The sequence below is a fragment of the Aquarana catesbeiana genome, linkage group LG12 (assembly GCF_042186555.1).
Source record: "Aquarana catesbeiana isolate 2022-GZ linkage group LG12, ASM4218655v1, whole genome shotgun sequence".
NCBI lineage: Eukaryota > Metazoa > Chordata > Amphibia > Anura > Ranidae > Aquarana > Aquarana catesbeiana.
Window position 1 is genome coordinate 82497936 of NC_133335.1, and position 14763 is coordinate 82512698.

Consider the following 14763-nt stretch of genomic DNA (forward strand, 5'->3'; position numbering starts at 1 on the left):
ATGCCACTGCCTGCTGCCGATGCCCGCTACCTGCCACCTAGATGGGGTGAGTGCTAGACCGGCAGACAGTGAGCGAATGGGCAAGGGGTGGTTGTTTGCCGCCCCCTCCAAAAAAAACAGCCGCCACTGCACTAATGTATTATGAGCTATGGATATAGTAATTATTAGGAGCGGTTCTGTGAGACCTGAAAGTTATATAAAATGTTCTTCCAGATAAAAGAGGTTGAGAAAGGCTTTTGTAGATTGTTGATCCAGGGAATATCCAATTTCCGGAGGGAATCAGGAAGGCTTTTTTTCCCCAAATGGAGCAAATTGGACCAATCTTTTGTTTTTTTTTCCTTCCTCTGGATCAGCTGTGGGTTTATGGTTTCCGTATATATGCAGATTTTTGAGTCAATTATTTCTGTTGGTAGAACTCCATGGTGTCTTTTTTCAACCTGACAATCTTTGCTACCATGTAATTCTGTAAGGTACCCAAAGGCATAGGGCCTCTTGCTGGGAGGTACTGGCCTAGGTCTCATCAGTTCAAAAAGGGGCCCAGGCAGGAGGGCCGACTGTACTGCCTTTTTTCTCATAGCCTCTGCTGTCTGAGCCCCCCTGTGTGCCCCTTCCTCCCGACAGCAGCTGCTGAGGGCACACGGATAATTTCAGGATGGAGCGTGGGGAATGAAGGGGGGGTCAATATACCAATATGTGATATTTACTGGCCCCTTCTTTTCCTAAGTGAACACAGAGTTTATGATGTGTGCTTACTCTGCTCCAGTTTGTGAATGAACAGCAAGCCTTTATGAGTGCTTCCTATTCATTCATCTGAGAAACGAAACTGAGGAATCTTTGTCCCAATTCCTTTTTCTCTGTCTCAAAAGTAAGACAGGGGTCTGTTTAGATATTTCACTAAGCCCCCCCCCCCCAATAGGGCCGGTAAAAATATATGTATATTTAAAAAACATTAAATTAAAAAATAATAATAATAATTAAAAAAAATAATAATTCCATTTTAAAAATAAAGGGCTCTGAAGAGCAGTCGGTATTTGGATTGCTCTTCAGAGAGCATTTGACAGGCGGTGAGGAGGCATATCATGTTCTCAGCACGCCACAACCACCTACTTTCCATACAGTTGCGGGCTGCTTGCAGAACAGCGCTATTCACTTCAATGGGTCTTCTCAATGGTATTATTTCAGCCATGCCTGAGCATCATTACATCGCGGCCATGGCATGTGTAAACCTCTATCCTAAAGGGAGTAGCAGGTAGTGGGCAGTAAAAGCACAGCCCAACCATGAGGTTTTAACACCCCCCCAATGTCACGTGTAAATGAGCCCTAAGGACTCATTCACAGTGGTACTCTGGCCGTGTGAATGAGTGGATTGTTCATGCGTCTGAAGCCGCCTGCCTAAGGGGAACTCTAGCTGTGTTTGGGGGTCATACTCCTCCACCCACACACCTGTGAAATTAAACGGGAATATCAAAACAGTCTGCTTATAGTGAAGGTGTGCCACATCCCAATCTAAATCGAAATTAGGACCTGCGGCTGTGTTCATACAGCTGCTGTGTCCCCATAGCGTAACATACACTACCTGCACACAGCTCCAGGTGGTTCCAACTGCAAAAAACCTAAACCTTACCTAAACTTTTTAGGAGTAGAAGTCATTGGCTAGATTAAATTTTCCTGGTTGATCCTGTTATGGGTGGGCACTTTAGGACAAAGTGATGGGTTGTCTTAAAAAAAACGCCACACAAGCCAAATCCACTTTGCACTACAATTGCACTGCAAATGCACTTGGAAATGCACTTGGAAGTGCAGTGGCTTTAGATCTGAGGGGAAGATCTGAAATGAGGGGAAGCTCTGCTGATTTTATCATCCAAACGTGTAGAAGCAAAAATGCTGTTTGTTTCTTTTCCTTGCATGTCCACCTCAGATCTACAGTGACTGCACTTCCAAGTGCACTTGTAGTGCAAAGTGGATTTGCCTTTAGTAAATAAACCCCATTGTTTCCTTCACTGTGGAGCATATCTGGTCCCTCCACCTATGTGGGGGGGGGCAAGCGCTCTCCTCTTTCTCCTAGGATACAGTGCTTGGCCCTGAACAGCCAACCATGAGGCTTAAGCAGAACTAAATGAGAAAGGGAACGGGAAGAAGATCATTGATGCTGCATAAGCTCCAATGTCACCCAACATGGAATGTACAAAGTCTTCACCTCCCAACTCCAACAGGGGAACAGAGTGGCAGAGTGGCATGGTAGCATGGACAAGGCAGGCATGTACTGGCCATTGGGACTACAGGGAGTTTCCCGGTGGGCCGATGGCTCAGTGGGCCGATTTCAGTGACAGTGGACCGCTGCCTCCCTCCAGTCCTCTGTCCCCCCCGCAGTGCTCACCTCCTCTCCCTGGCTAGTTATGCAGCACACCTGAATACAGACATGATGATCAGGAGTCAACACTTAGAAGCTCATCATACAATCTGGAAGGAGGGCAGCCTCACTTTCCTGCCTAATCTTGTTCCATTGGGGGGGGGGCACCAAACTGATTCTTTGCCCCAGGTGAAATAATGTCTAGCTTCCCCACTGGTACTGCCTAAGAGAAATAATGTAGAACGGCTAATAGCTAGTGGGGGGGGGGGGGGCTTGGGTGGCAAGCCGGCATGGGAGAGACCTGTCAAAGTGGGCCAGTCTGGGTGAAGTCCAGGGCCAAATTTTTGTCCCAGTCCAGCCCTGGGACAAGGTATCAGTTTGTGGGAGAGTTATCCTTTTAGGAGAACCTGTCATGTTGTCACAAATAGGCAAAGTAACAGCGTCTACTTAATTTTACATTTGTTGGGTCAACAGTGAGAACCTGAGAGGATCTCTTCAATTGCCCTAAACCAACACAGCATGCAGGACCAATTTAATTACTATCTTTTCATAAAGGTCTCAGCTCAATTAAATATACATCAAATACTACCCCATAATTACCAGTCCCAACCATAATTTTTATATTGATAAAGCCATTACCAGTTCATCTTGCAGTCGTCCTTGGACCCACAAATACTCAATACTTGTTATGTGGTGCAGCAAACAGCTACTGCTGAACTCTAGACTCTGGTACAGTTTACTATATGCAAGCCACTGTCTGGAAGGAGAAAGATCAGTAAATAATAATAGTAGATATAGCAGTGATACAGGAGAGATGATAGTAATGACAGGGGACAGATATCAAAGGCTGACAGAAAAGGTTACTAGAAAAGAGTTAACATCTATAATCAGGTCATTGAAGCCTAGATGCAGAAGGACTATCCATTAACATGACAATAACTCTATGACTAATTTGGCTACCTAAGTCATCTTAGCATTGTTTTTAAAGGGCATTTGAGACTTTTCTTGCTTTAGGTCATGACACAGGAAGGAGTTGACCATCTGATCTCATTAGCACACACCCTGCATCATCCACCATCCATGGATGATGCAGGGTGTGTGCTAATGAGATTCTTCCTGTGTCATGACCTACAGTCTGTAAAGACGTAAGACAGAAGCAATAGATACGTTTGGAATCATTGATGGAGGACAGTAAGCTGGGGAGACATGATGGGATCTGAGTTCCAATAACCTTATTTGGTATCTTTGGATGTCCAATTACCACCTATGAACCTTGGATCCAAGTCCATTTGTTAAGCTCTGGAGGGCTATTTCATACAGGCTTCCCCTGATCCTCTGTAGGGGGGGGGGGGGGGGGGGGCATGGGGCTCTGGTAAGCGTCCAATCTTTTTCACTGGTGGTGGATTGAACACAGCATTTCCCACGTCACAGAAGATTTCATATGTTTTACTAGTTGATGGACTTTTTTTAATATTTATTTGTTCACGGGTGTCTGATACAATTTATGGTTGAACATGATATCATATGTTTTAACATTTTGCATTTATTAGCTTACTTTTGTTCTTATTTTTGGCACTATATCATTTTGTGGAATCTGATCATGCCACATATATTTATGTTTCATGGGTATTAATATTGCTTTTTCACACACCATTGAGTAAATGTGGTAGCGTGATTCTAATATTCTCTTTATTTTGCACTGTTTTTGTTGTGCAGAAGAATCGCTGCTTTTATCATTTACACTGTTCACTTCTACAATCTTTTTTTATATTGTGCTGCTAGCACATTATTCGATACACCTTAGCGCAGTTTTTTCTTTCTTTTCTGTGTGGACGAAAATGCCTTGTTGATGTCAGAGATCAGAGGAGAATGGACAGACTGGTTTGAGATAATAGGAAAGCAACAGTTACCTTGGTTACAACCAAGGTATGTAAACTACCATCTCTGAATGTGCAACACATTGAACCTTTAAGCAGATGGGCTACAACAGCACACCGGGTGCCACTCCTGTCAGCTTGGAACAGGAAACTAAGGCTACAATTCACACAGGCTCACCAAAATTGGACAACAGAAGATTGGAAAAATGTTGCCTGGTCTGAGTCTCGATTTCAGCTGCGACATTCAGATGTAGGGTCAGAATTTGGTGGAAATACTATAAAAGCATGGATCCATCCCTCTCTTGTATCAATGGTTCAGGCTGGTGGTGATGTAATGGTGTGGGAGATATTTTCTTGGCACACTTTGGGTCCCTTAGTACCAATTGAGCATTGTTTAAATGCCACGGTCTACCTGAGTATTGTTGCTGACCATGTCCATCCCTTTATGACTACAGTGTACCCATCTTCTGATGGCTCCTTCCAGCAGGATAATGCACCATGTCACAAAGTTCAAATCATCTCACCAATGGTTTCTTGAACATGACAATGAGGTCACTGTACTCCAATGGCCTCCACAGTCACCAGATCTCATCCAATAGAGCACCTTTGGGATGTGGTGGAACGCGAGATTCGTATCATGGATGTGCAGCTGACAAATCTGCAGCAATTGTGTAATGCTATCATGTCAATATGGACCAAAATCTCTTAGGAATGTTTCCAACACCTTGTTGAATCTATGCCATGAAGAGTTAAGGCAGTTTTGAAGGCAAAAGAGGGTTCAACCCGGTAGTAGCAAGGTATACCTAATAAAGTGGCTGGTTAGAGTTAATTAATGATTTAAAGTAAAAACATTAAAGGATTCATGGCTTTAGTACTTTCTGTGTATGTACATCAGGAATTTTGACTTGTTGCATGTTTGTTTCAGTCAGTGACCTGAATGGGCAGCTGGCATTTTCAGAAGATGAGCCCAGCAATGGCAGCCTCCATGTTTCATTGATGATATGTTGCTTTACAGATTCTATGTAGCCAAAGTTAATATATGGGGTTAAAACTTACGCAAGTCCCTGGTGAAATTCCGACAGGTCTTTCTGCGCAGCGTGTAGGTAAAGTATCGTGGTACCGTGAGGACCTATTGCCCCATCCCATGTGGAGCCAGCAGCCTGATGTATGAAAGAGGATAGATGACAATTAATGCTATACAAAGAAGGTAATAAAATATGTAAAAAATACCCAAAATGTTATTTTAAAGTTAGCCTAAGCCAAGATCATGCACACTAAAGTGTTGACATATTCTGAACAAAACGTAAAAAGCACTTTAAAAACAAACATTCATTAATTCACCCTTTCATCTCTGTATCTATAAGCATTGTAGAGCTATTCATTTTTAAAGTTTACAACACAGGGACTGAAAGTTTTGTGTTTTTTTCACTGAGATCCAGTCAGACATCTAGAGTTAACAAACAGCAGATATTTCTAAGTTGTTGGAAACTGACTGAAATGCAACTTTAGAATTTTTGCTGTAACTTCACATACTCTTTTATTGCGTGTAAAAAGTATACAAATTGTTTAATGCCCATAGTCTGGCCACACGTGCATTTAAAATAGAACTAAAGGCAAAACTTGTTATTTTATTTTGAACAGAGTAAGGGAGGGATATACAGTGCCTTGAAAAAGTATTCATACCTCTTGAAATTTTCCACAATTTGTCATGTTACAACCAAAAACGTAAATGTATTTTATTGGGATTTTATGTGATAGACCAACACAAAGTGGCACATAATTGTGAAGTGGAAGGAAAATTATAAATGGTTTTCAATTTTTTTTACAAATAAATAAGTGAAAAGTGTGGCGTCCATTTGTATTCAACCCCCTTTACTCTGATACCCCTAACTAAAATCTAATGGAACCAATTGCCTTCAGAAGTCACCTAATTAGTAAAAAGAGTCCACCTGTGTGTAATTTAATCTCAGTGTAAATACAGCTGTTCTGTGAAGCCCTCAGAGGTTTGTTAGAGAACCTTAGTGAACAAACAGCATCATGAAGGCCAAGGAACACACCAGACAGGTCAGGGATAAAGTTGTGGAGAAGTTTAAAGCAGGGTTAGGTTATAAAAAAATATCCCAAGCTTTGAACATCTCACAGAGCACTGTTCAATCCATCAGCCGAAAAAGTAAAGAGTATGGCACAACTGCAGAGCATTAATCAGAGAAGCAGCCAAGAGGCCCATGGTAACTCTTGAGGAGCTGCAGAGATCCACAGCTCATGTGAGAGAATCTGTCCACAGGAAAATTATTAGTTGTGCACTCCACAAATCTGACCTTTATGGAAGAGTGGCAAGAAGGAAGCCATTGTTGAAAGCAAGCCATAAGTCCCGTTTGTAGTTTGTGAGAAGCCATGTAGGGGACACAACAAACATGTAGAAGAAGGTTCTCTGGTCAGATGAGACCAAAATTGAAGTTTTTGGCCTAAAAGCAAAACACTATGTGTGGCAGAAAACTAACACTGCACATCAACCTGAACACACCATCCCCACCGTGAAACATGGTGGTGGCAGCATAATGTTGTGGGGATGCTTTTCTTCAGCAGGGACAGGGAAGCTGGTCAGAGTTGATGGGAAGATGGATGGAGCCAAATACAGGGCAATCTTAGAAGAAAACCTGTTAGAGCCTGCAAAAGACTTGAGACTGTGGCGGAGGTTCACCTTCCAGTAGGACAACGACCCTAAACATACAGCCAGAGCTACAATGGAATGATTTACAGCCCTTGCACACTGGGGTGGGGGCGGCGTCGGTGGTAAAACGCCGCTACTATTAGCAAACCGTCTGCGATTTTACCCCCCGCTAGCGGCCGAGAAAGGGTTAAATACCACCGCAAAGCGCCTCTGCAGAGGCGCTTTGCCGGCGGTATAGCCGCGCCGTCCCATTGATTTCAATGGGCAGGAGCGGTAAAGGAGCGGTATACACACCGCTCCTTCACCGCTCCGAAGATGCTGCTGGCAGGACTTTTTTTACCGTCCTGCCAGCGCATCGCTCCAGTGTGCAAGCCCTCGGGGCTTGCACACTGGAATACAAGCAGCGGCACTTTCGGGGCGGTTTGCAGGCGCTATTATTAGCGCAATAGCGCCTGCAAACCGCCCCAGTGTGCAAGGGCTCTCAGATCAAAGCATATTCATGTGTTACAATGGCCCAGTCAAAGTCCAGACCTAAATCCAATTGAGCATCTGTGGCAAGACTTGAAAATTGCTGTTCACAAAAGCTCTCCATCCAATCTGACAGAGCTTGAGCTATTTTGCAAAGAAGAATGTGCAGAAATTTCACTCTCTAGATGTACAAAGCTAGTAAGGTAGAGACATCCCCAAAAAGATTTGCAGCTGTAATTGCAGTAAAAGGTGGTTCTACAAAGTATTGAGTCGGGGGGGGGGGGGGGCTGAATACCAATGAACGCCACACTTTTCACATATTTATTTGTAAAAAAATTTGAGAACAATTTATCATTTTCCTTCCACTTTACAATTATGTGCCACTTTGTGTTGGTCTATCAGATAAAATCCCAATAAAATACATTAACCTTTTTGGTTGTAACAAAATGTGGAAAATTTCAAGGGGTGTGAATACTTTTTCAAGGCACTGTAACCTCTGACAGATTTTCTGTCCCATTTGGGAGATTTATCCTTCACTTCCTGTCCCATTGCCATGGCATGTCCCACTCCGAACTCTTCCTACATGAAAACTCTGCGCCCTAGGCATCTATAGTCCCGGGAACGGTTTATTCTTGTTTCTTATATTCCAGTGGAGCAAGAGTGTACTATACAATTTTGTGTATGATTTACCTATTTTGTTGCATTTCCCTCTCTTCCAGGATTGGATAAATCAAAGGCACTTTTCTTAGAACTTCATGTGCTTTATCTATGTAGCAACCCCACTTTTGTTAGACATGTTAATCGTGTTTCACTTGTAACACTACGTGTCTTCAAATAGCTTATGTCCTCTATGCTTTTTCTTTACTTCTTGTGGTGCTTTCTACCTTGTTATGTATTGAAATAATATATAAATACAGAATACAAAAAAGTGCTTTACTATATCTGTTCAAGAAGTTCAATGAGCTTGTTGTAACTTCCTGTAGTGAACTTACAATGCTGCACTGAAATCTCAGACATTGTTTTGACGCCCTGTCTGAGTTCTCTCTGTGAACTACATGTAGCACATTCTAGTGTGTGCTACTAGTAGTGAGAGTAGGTAAAACTATATTCTGACTCATGTTACATGGTGAGCCTGTAGTTGGGTCAGGGTTACAAGAGTCCAGGGCTGGATGTCTCATCCTGGAAGCTCTCTGGTGCCTCTCACTGTTTCTAGAACAGTGGAGAATGTCCTGGAACTAGTGGGTGGAGGTAAGGAGAAGCTGCCTTAAATATTTTGGACCCTCAGCCAATCCCCAGAGGCAAGTCTGGCAGGGGACTGAGATAGCCCATAAATAGACTTGGGTCATGCCAGCAAGGGGAGTCGGGTGGATGATGGAGAAGCAGTGCTGAGGAGAGGCTGTCTTTGGCCCTTGAAGGAACCCTGCCGGGGAAGGGTTTTACCTTGGGCTGGAGCTTGGGATAGCTGGCCTGGAAGGATCTTACCACAGGAGGCAGTTGGAGGAATTCATGCCAGGGAGGCAGTGGGAGAGAGCAAGAAGAGACAGTGAGTAGATCAGCATGTTACAGGGACAAGACAAGGGGAGAGACTGTCAGCTGTAACAGTGCTCTCTTGAAGACCGCAATGTACCAAGTCTTCATCTAACCTTGCCCTGGGCTATCTCCATGTGTGTGTGTGTGCCAGTCAGGAGGACTGGGGGAAGCAAGAAGCCAGGTGAACTGGTGGTAGCCAGGTGGGCTGAAAGTCTTCTGCAGCGGTAGAACTGAGCTTAGTGTCTACAGGAAGGCAGAAGGAGATGCTGTTCACTCCACAATGCTGAATTGACAAGACTGTTAATTTCTTGGAGTGATCAGTGGTTGCTGTAAATAGTGAACCAAGTTTGTGCGAGAGGAAGGAAGAAGAGGATCTTCATGTAAATAGGGAGAAATCTGTCCCCTTTTTGTTCAACATTTTTTAAGTTGGGCATCCCATAATTCCCTACCCCATCCAAGTTAACTTCCCCTAATAAACAATTAGTTGTGGCACACAGACCATCATTATAAGAGGAGCACACTGACCATTTTAAGGGGAGCACACTGACAACCAATTTAGGAGGTGTTTACTGACCCCTACTGTAAGGGAAGCACACTGACCACTATTGTAAGGGGTGCACACAAGCCACCATTTTAATGGGAGTACAATGACCACCAATGTAAGTGAAACACACTACTCACCAAGAAAATTGTAACACACTGATCCCCATTGTAAAGGAAGCGCCATAACCACCAATGTAAGGGGAACACATTGATCACCATTGTAAAGGTGCAAAGTACTGACCGCAAATGTAAGGAGTTACACTGAGCACTGGCCACCAATATGAGGGACACACTGAGCACCGACCTAGATTTGTAGATATGACCGATAATTTAAGGGGTAACACTAAGCATTGATCAGGGAAGGGTGGCATCCTCCAAGCCATACACATTAAAGAAACATCCACTTTTTGATCCAGTTCACTTTTTGGCAACACAAAATTTTTGACCATGCCCACAAGTGCATGCTACGTGCACTGTATTACTCCTAGTAACAGCACAACCCCCCTCCAAAAATTGTCTGCAGCCACCCCTGGTAACAGTGCCTTTCCTCCATAGATATACAGGGAGTGAGTATAGCCAGTCTTGGACAGGCAATGTTCTACCAGCAAGTTCACCAGGTAAAAATAAAAAAAGCCTGAAAAAAAGACAACTAAAGCAGCCACCACATTTGGCACTAGTAATACTACTAACAAAATATAATTCCTGGCAAACTAAAGTGTGAATAAAACATTCTGCCTGTTTGAATGCAGTAGGGGGCATTGATCAGTTCTGTCAGATGGCAAAGCAATGCTGAACTGGAGCAGTGATGGTATGGTGAGGCAGATTTTTTTTACAAAATTACAACCTGAATCATAAATTCTTCTATTGGCTGCTCTAAAGTCACATTGTAACTTAATTAAACCTGACCCTGATCACTTCTTAAAAAGTAACCTTTCTCCCCACCAGCATGTTTTCTTTTCAACCCCCATCCCCCTCCTTACCTGTCATGATTGCATGTCTTCTGCCCACATTCTCACCTGCCCAGCGAATCCTGTGTTGTCCTGCTACTGTGATCTGCTGTTCAGGTGGCACAGTTTGAGTCCCATGCTACCATCTTGGTCCTCCTAAGTGATGGTTTCCCTCTTCTGGGTTCAGGCAGCCACTTGCAACTGCTGTGTTTTCCTACTCCAGCAACCTCCTAGGATACGTGATGGGGATATCCCAGGAGGCTGCAGAAAAAAAGGACACATCATGCTCACCTAGGTGAGAACGGCGGTGGAGGGAGGGGATGGGCCAGTTAATTTTTTTTTTAAAGTGCAACAAGAGTCCAGGGACCTAAAGTCTAACAGGGAATTGAAAGTCAACTTTAATTTTGTGTCGGAAGTAAAAAATTGTCTCATGTCTTTTTGCATATTTTGCAAACTGTTGCACTTGACTGCCCAGGAATACAGACGCACAGGTATGTAAACCTGTCACAGAGATTTTGCTGCAAACACTACATGATTTACAACTAATTGTGTCACTAATTTGCTTGTGTTTGATAAATGCCCCCTTTTATGTATGTGTGGGGGTGTGTGTATATGTGAATATCCAGCCTAATAAATGTATTAAAGTATTTTTTAAACATATGACAAGCTGTATACCTGGTGTTGCGTGATCTCATGACGTACAAACTGCTGTAATAACTGGCGGTGGATGATGTAGCTGGGGTTTTTGCTCAGCATCGTTGCTCTCTGTAAGTGCAAATATCAGACAAATAATTTAATGATGTCAAAAAGCATAAGCAAGAAAATAGAATATGCATTTTTCTATAATGCTTATTTTAAATATTTAAAAGATAAATACATGAAAATTAGTTTTATTTAAATGTTTTCATAAACTTCTTCTCTGCCCAAAATAGCTTACCCCTGGACAGGGTAGCCATCAGAAATTGTGGGGCCCCTTAGACAGCTTTAGACCTGGCCCCCCGGGCCTGACCACCAACATTCCCCAGGGCCTGCCCACTGGCCGTCCCACCGAATCAGCGCACTAGCCATCCCATCAAGTCCTTCAGTGCACACACTTTTATTTTAATACTCATACCACGTCATGTATGAAAATGCACTGTGTATTATAAGTCATCAGTACTTTCAAGGTTTAACAGTAGGAAATTATATTTTGCCCAAAAGAGACATCCCAATCCAGCATCTGTACGCCCCCCCCTCTTAAACCTGTATGTTCTCAGCCCCCTCACACCTGTAAGCTCCCAGCCCCCTCACACCTGTACACTCGCAGCCCCCCCTCACACCTGTACGCTCTAAGCCCCCTCACACCTGTACGTTCTTAGCCCCCCCTCAAACCTGCATGTTCTCAGCCCCCTCACACCTGTACGCTCTCAGCCCCCCTCACACCTGTTCACTCGCAGCCCCCTCTTACACCTGTACGCTCCCAGCCCCCTCACACCTGTACACTCGCAGCCCCCCTCACACCTGTACGCTCTCAGCCCCCTCACACCTGTATGTTCTTAGCCCCCCCTCAAACCTGCATGTTCTCAGCCCCCTCACACCTGTACGCTCTCAGCCCCCCTCACACCCATACGCTCTCAGCCCCCCTCACACCCATACGCTCTCAGCCCCCCTCACACCTGTATGCTCTCAGCCCCCCTCACATCTGTACGCTCTCAGCCCCCCTCACACCTGTACGCTCTCAGCCCCCTCACACCTGTACACTCACAGCCCCCTCTTAAACCTGTACGCTCTCAGCCCCCTCTTAAACCTGTACGCTCTCAGCCCTCCTCACACCTATATGTTCTCAACCCTTCTGAAACCTGTATGTTCTCAGCCCCCCTCACACCTGCACACTCTCAGCCCCCTCACACCTGTATGCTCTCAGCCCCCTCGCACCTGTACACTCACAGCCCCCCCAGACCTGTATGCTCTCAGCCCCCCTTACACCTGTACCTTCGCAGCCCCCCTCACACCTGTATACTCTCAGCATCAGCCCCCCTCATACCTGTACACTCTCAGCCCCCCCATCACACCTGTATATTCTTAGCCCCCCTCAAGCCTGTATGTTCTCATCCCCCTCACACTTGTACACTCGCAGCCCACCTCACACCTGTACGCTCTCAGCCCCCTCGCACCTGTACACTCACAGCCCCCTCACACCTGTACACTCACAGCCCCCCCTCACACCTGTATGCTCTCAGCCCCCCTCACACCTGTACACTTGCAGCCCCCCTCACACCTGTATGCTCTCAGTATAAGCCCCCCTCACACCTGTACGCTCTTGGCCCCCCTCACACCTGTATGTTCTCAGCCCCCCTCAAACCTGTACGTTCTCAGCCCCCCTCACACCTGTACGCTCTTATCAGCCCGCCTCACACCTGTACACTCTCAGTCCCCCCTCACACCTTTAGGCTCTCAGCCCCCCTCACGCCTGTACATTCGCAGCCCCCCTTACACCTGTATGCTCTCAGCCCCCCTCAAACCTGTACGCTCGCAGCCCCCCTTCACACCTGTATGCTTTCAGCCCCCTCACATGTGTATATATGACACACAGACAGACATGTACACACACACACACAGACACACACATGTACACAGACACACAAACACATGTACACACACCCACACATGTACACAGATACACACACACACACACGTACACAGACAAACTGTACCCCCCTGATGGAGGCTCTGCCCCTGGATAATGTCACAGGCATTTTAAGGTGGAGAGAATAGTGCTGAGTGAATGTTTCTGCTGCAGAGTTCCACTAACTGACCATTGACATGCTCCCATGTGCCTTACTTTGAATGACAAAATCTACTACATAATCATTGGTTGCCACCCATTAGACCTAAAGTCCTAGCAATCTCCACTGTTTTCAACCAGCAGGGTGGCCTCTGCACCTAGGCTCGAATCTTCAAATTGTGGATAGGTCTACAGTTCATACAGAAACTTGCTTAAATTAACAAGTGGTAAACACACCTCATTTCTAAAATGAAAGCAGAGTTGTCAAAAATTCTACAGGCTGCATATGCTCAAAGACAGGAAGGATGCCAGGGGAAAAAAATATTATATCACCTTCTTATGCGTTAAAAGAAATTGTAGATGACATCGTCCTCTATCTGGATAAGTCTCTGTTCGAGGTTCTAGATTGTACCAGCGGTCCTCTTTACATTTAAGATCCTAAGCAGAGAAAAATACATCTGTATTAACCAACTGAGGAAATTGGACGTGCTACACGTGAACATAAAAACATAATCATAGGACACAGGGTTTGCTGTCCTACTGCTTTCCCGCTAATTTACCAGCATTTTCAAGCTGTCACAATGACAGCAGTAGTTGCTGTATAAATACAGCAGCTATTACAAATGTTCTGTTTTATTAAAATGTGTTCTTATTTAACCCTTAATTTATCCTCATTAAATAACTCAGTCGATCAAATAATAATAATATTTTCAAAAAGTGATACTTTACTGTCAAGTGTACACAAAAGGCTACAGCACATACTTGATCTATGTATTCCTCTGAGGCGGGTGAACTAGTGTAGAGATCATACAAGTTGTGTCCAACAGAGATACAAACAGCAAGTGTCTATTGTAATACCCCTGCTTTAGAGCTTGTTTGCATTAGAGGCAGCCCCCCTGCAAAGTGATCCACTGTAGATTGCTTTTCAAAGCATGGTTGACAGGCGACTGGGAGGCGATATGTCACTTCCTCACTTCCTGTTTTAGTCCTTGTAAGCCTGTACCACCGCAACCATGTGCATTGCACGTGGTTGCAGGGCAGTTGCGCTGCATCCCTATTAACTTGAATGGGTTAGTTTTGGTGGCAAGGGGTACAATGTTTGCCCCGGTATGTGTACGGGGGCCGAATGTACCGCTCTTCCCCTGCCCACATGTGTGAATGAGTCCTTACTCATTTTTATAATATTAGTAAGCAGAATTAGCCCTAAGCTATTATTTCTGCAAGAAAAAAAAATCAATTCTGTTCTTACCCGAACTCGTAGTACCACATTGCCTAGAAAGTCATCTTGACCCTTGTCCTTTCGGGCATCTTTAAATATCCTGAACATCACAGATGGGTGTCAATATCAGATTTGAAAGAAAAGCAAGTGGAAACATCTTCATAAAGCTTTAAAGTGAACAGCATTAAATGGCTTTAAATAGCCCAGACTATGCACACAAAATTATTTATACATTCTGAACAAGCAGTATAACAAGCCATCATTCCCCTCTGTAGCTTTAGGCATGGTGGTGAAATTCATCTTCCAAGTTCACAACAGAAGCACTGATATCCCAGCTCCTCTCCCTTTTAATTTCTGTAGAGAACAGAGTTCTAGTGACCTGCCAGCCTTCCAA

At 44.5% G+C, this 14763-nt stretch overlaps 1 protein-coding gene across 3 annotated transcripts in view; it reads right to left on the reverse strand.

Annotated features, from left to right (window-relative positions):
• UNC13D (unc-13 homolog D) overlaps positions 1 to 14763 on the reverse strand; it is a 235702-nt gene that overhangs the window by 118669 nt on the left and 102270 nt on the right. For all 3 annotated transcript variants that reach the window (XM_073608142.1, XM_073608143.1, XM_073608140.1), the window contains 5 exons: positions 14400 to 14469; positions 13484 to 13588; positions 11062 to 11151; positions 5284 to 5387; positions 2990 to 3107 (listed from right to left, as the gene is read on the reverse strand). In XM_073608142.1, coding sequence (XP_073464243.1) covers positions 2990 to 3107; positions 5284 to 5387; positions 11062 to 11151; positions 13484 to 13588; positions 14400 to 14469 — 487 coding nt within the window. The remainder of the gene's footprint in view (positions 1 to 2989; positions 3108 to 5283; positions 5388 to 11061; positions 11152 to 13483; positions 13589 to 14399; positions 14470 to 14763) is intronic.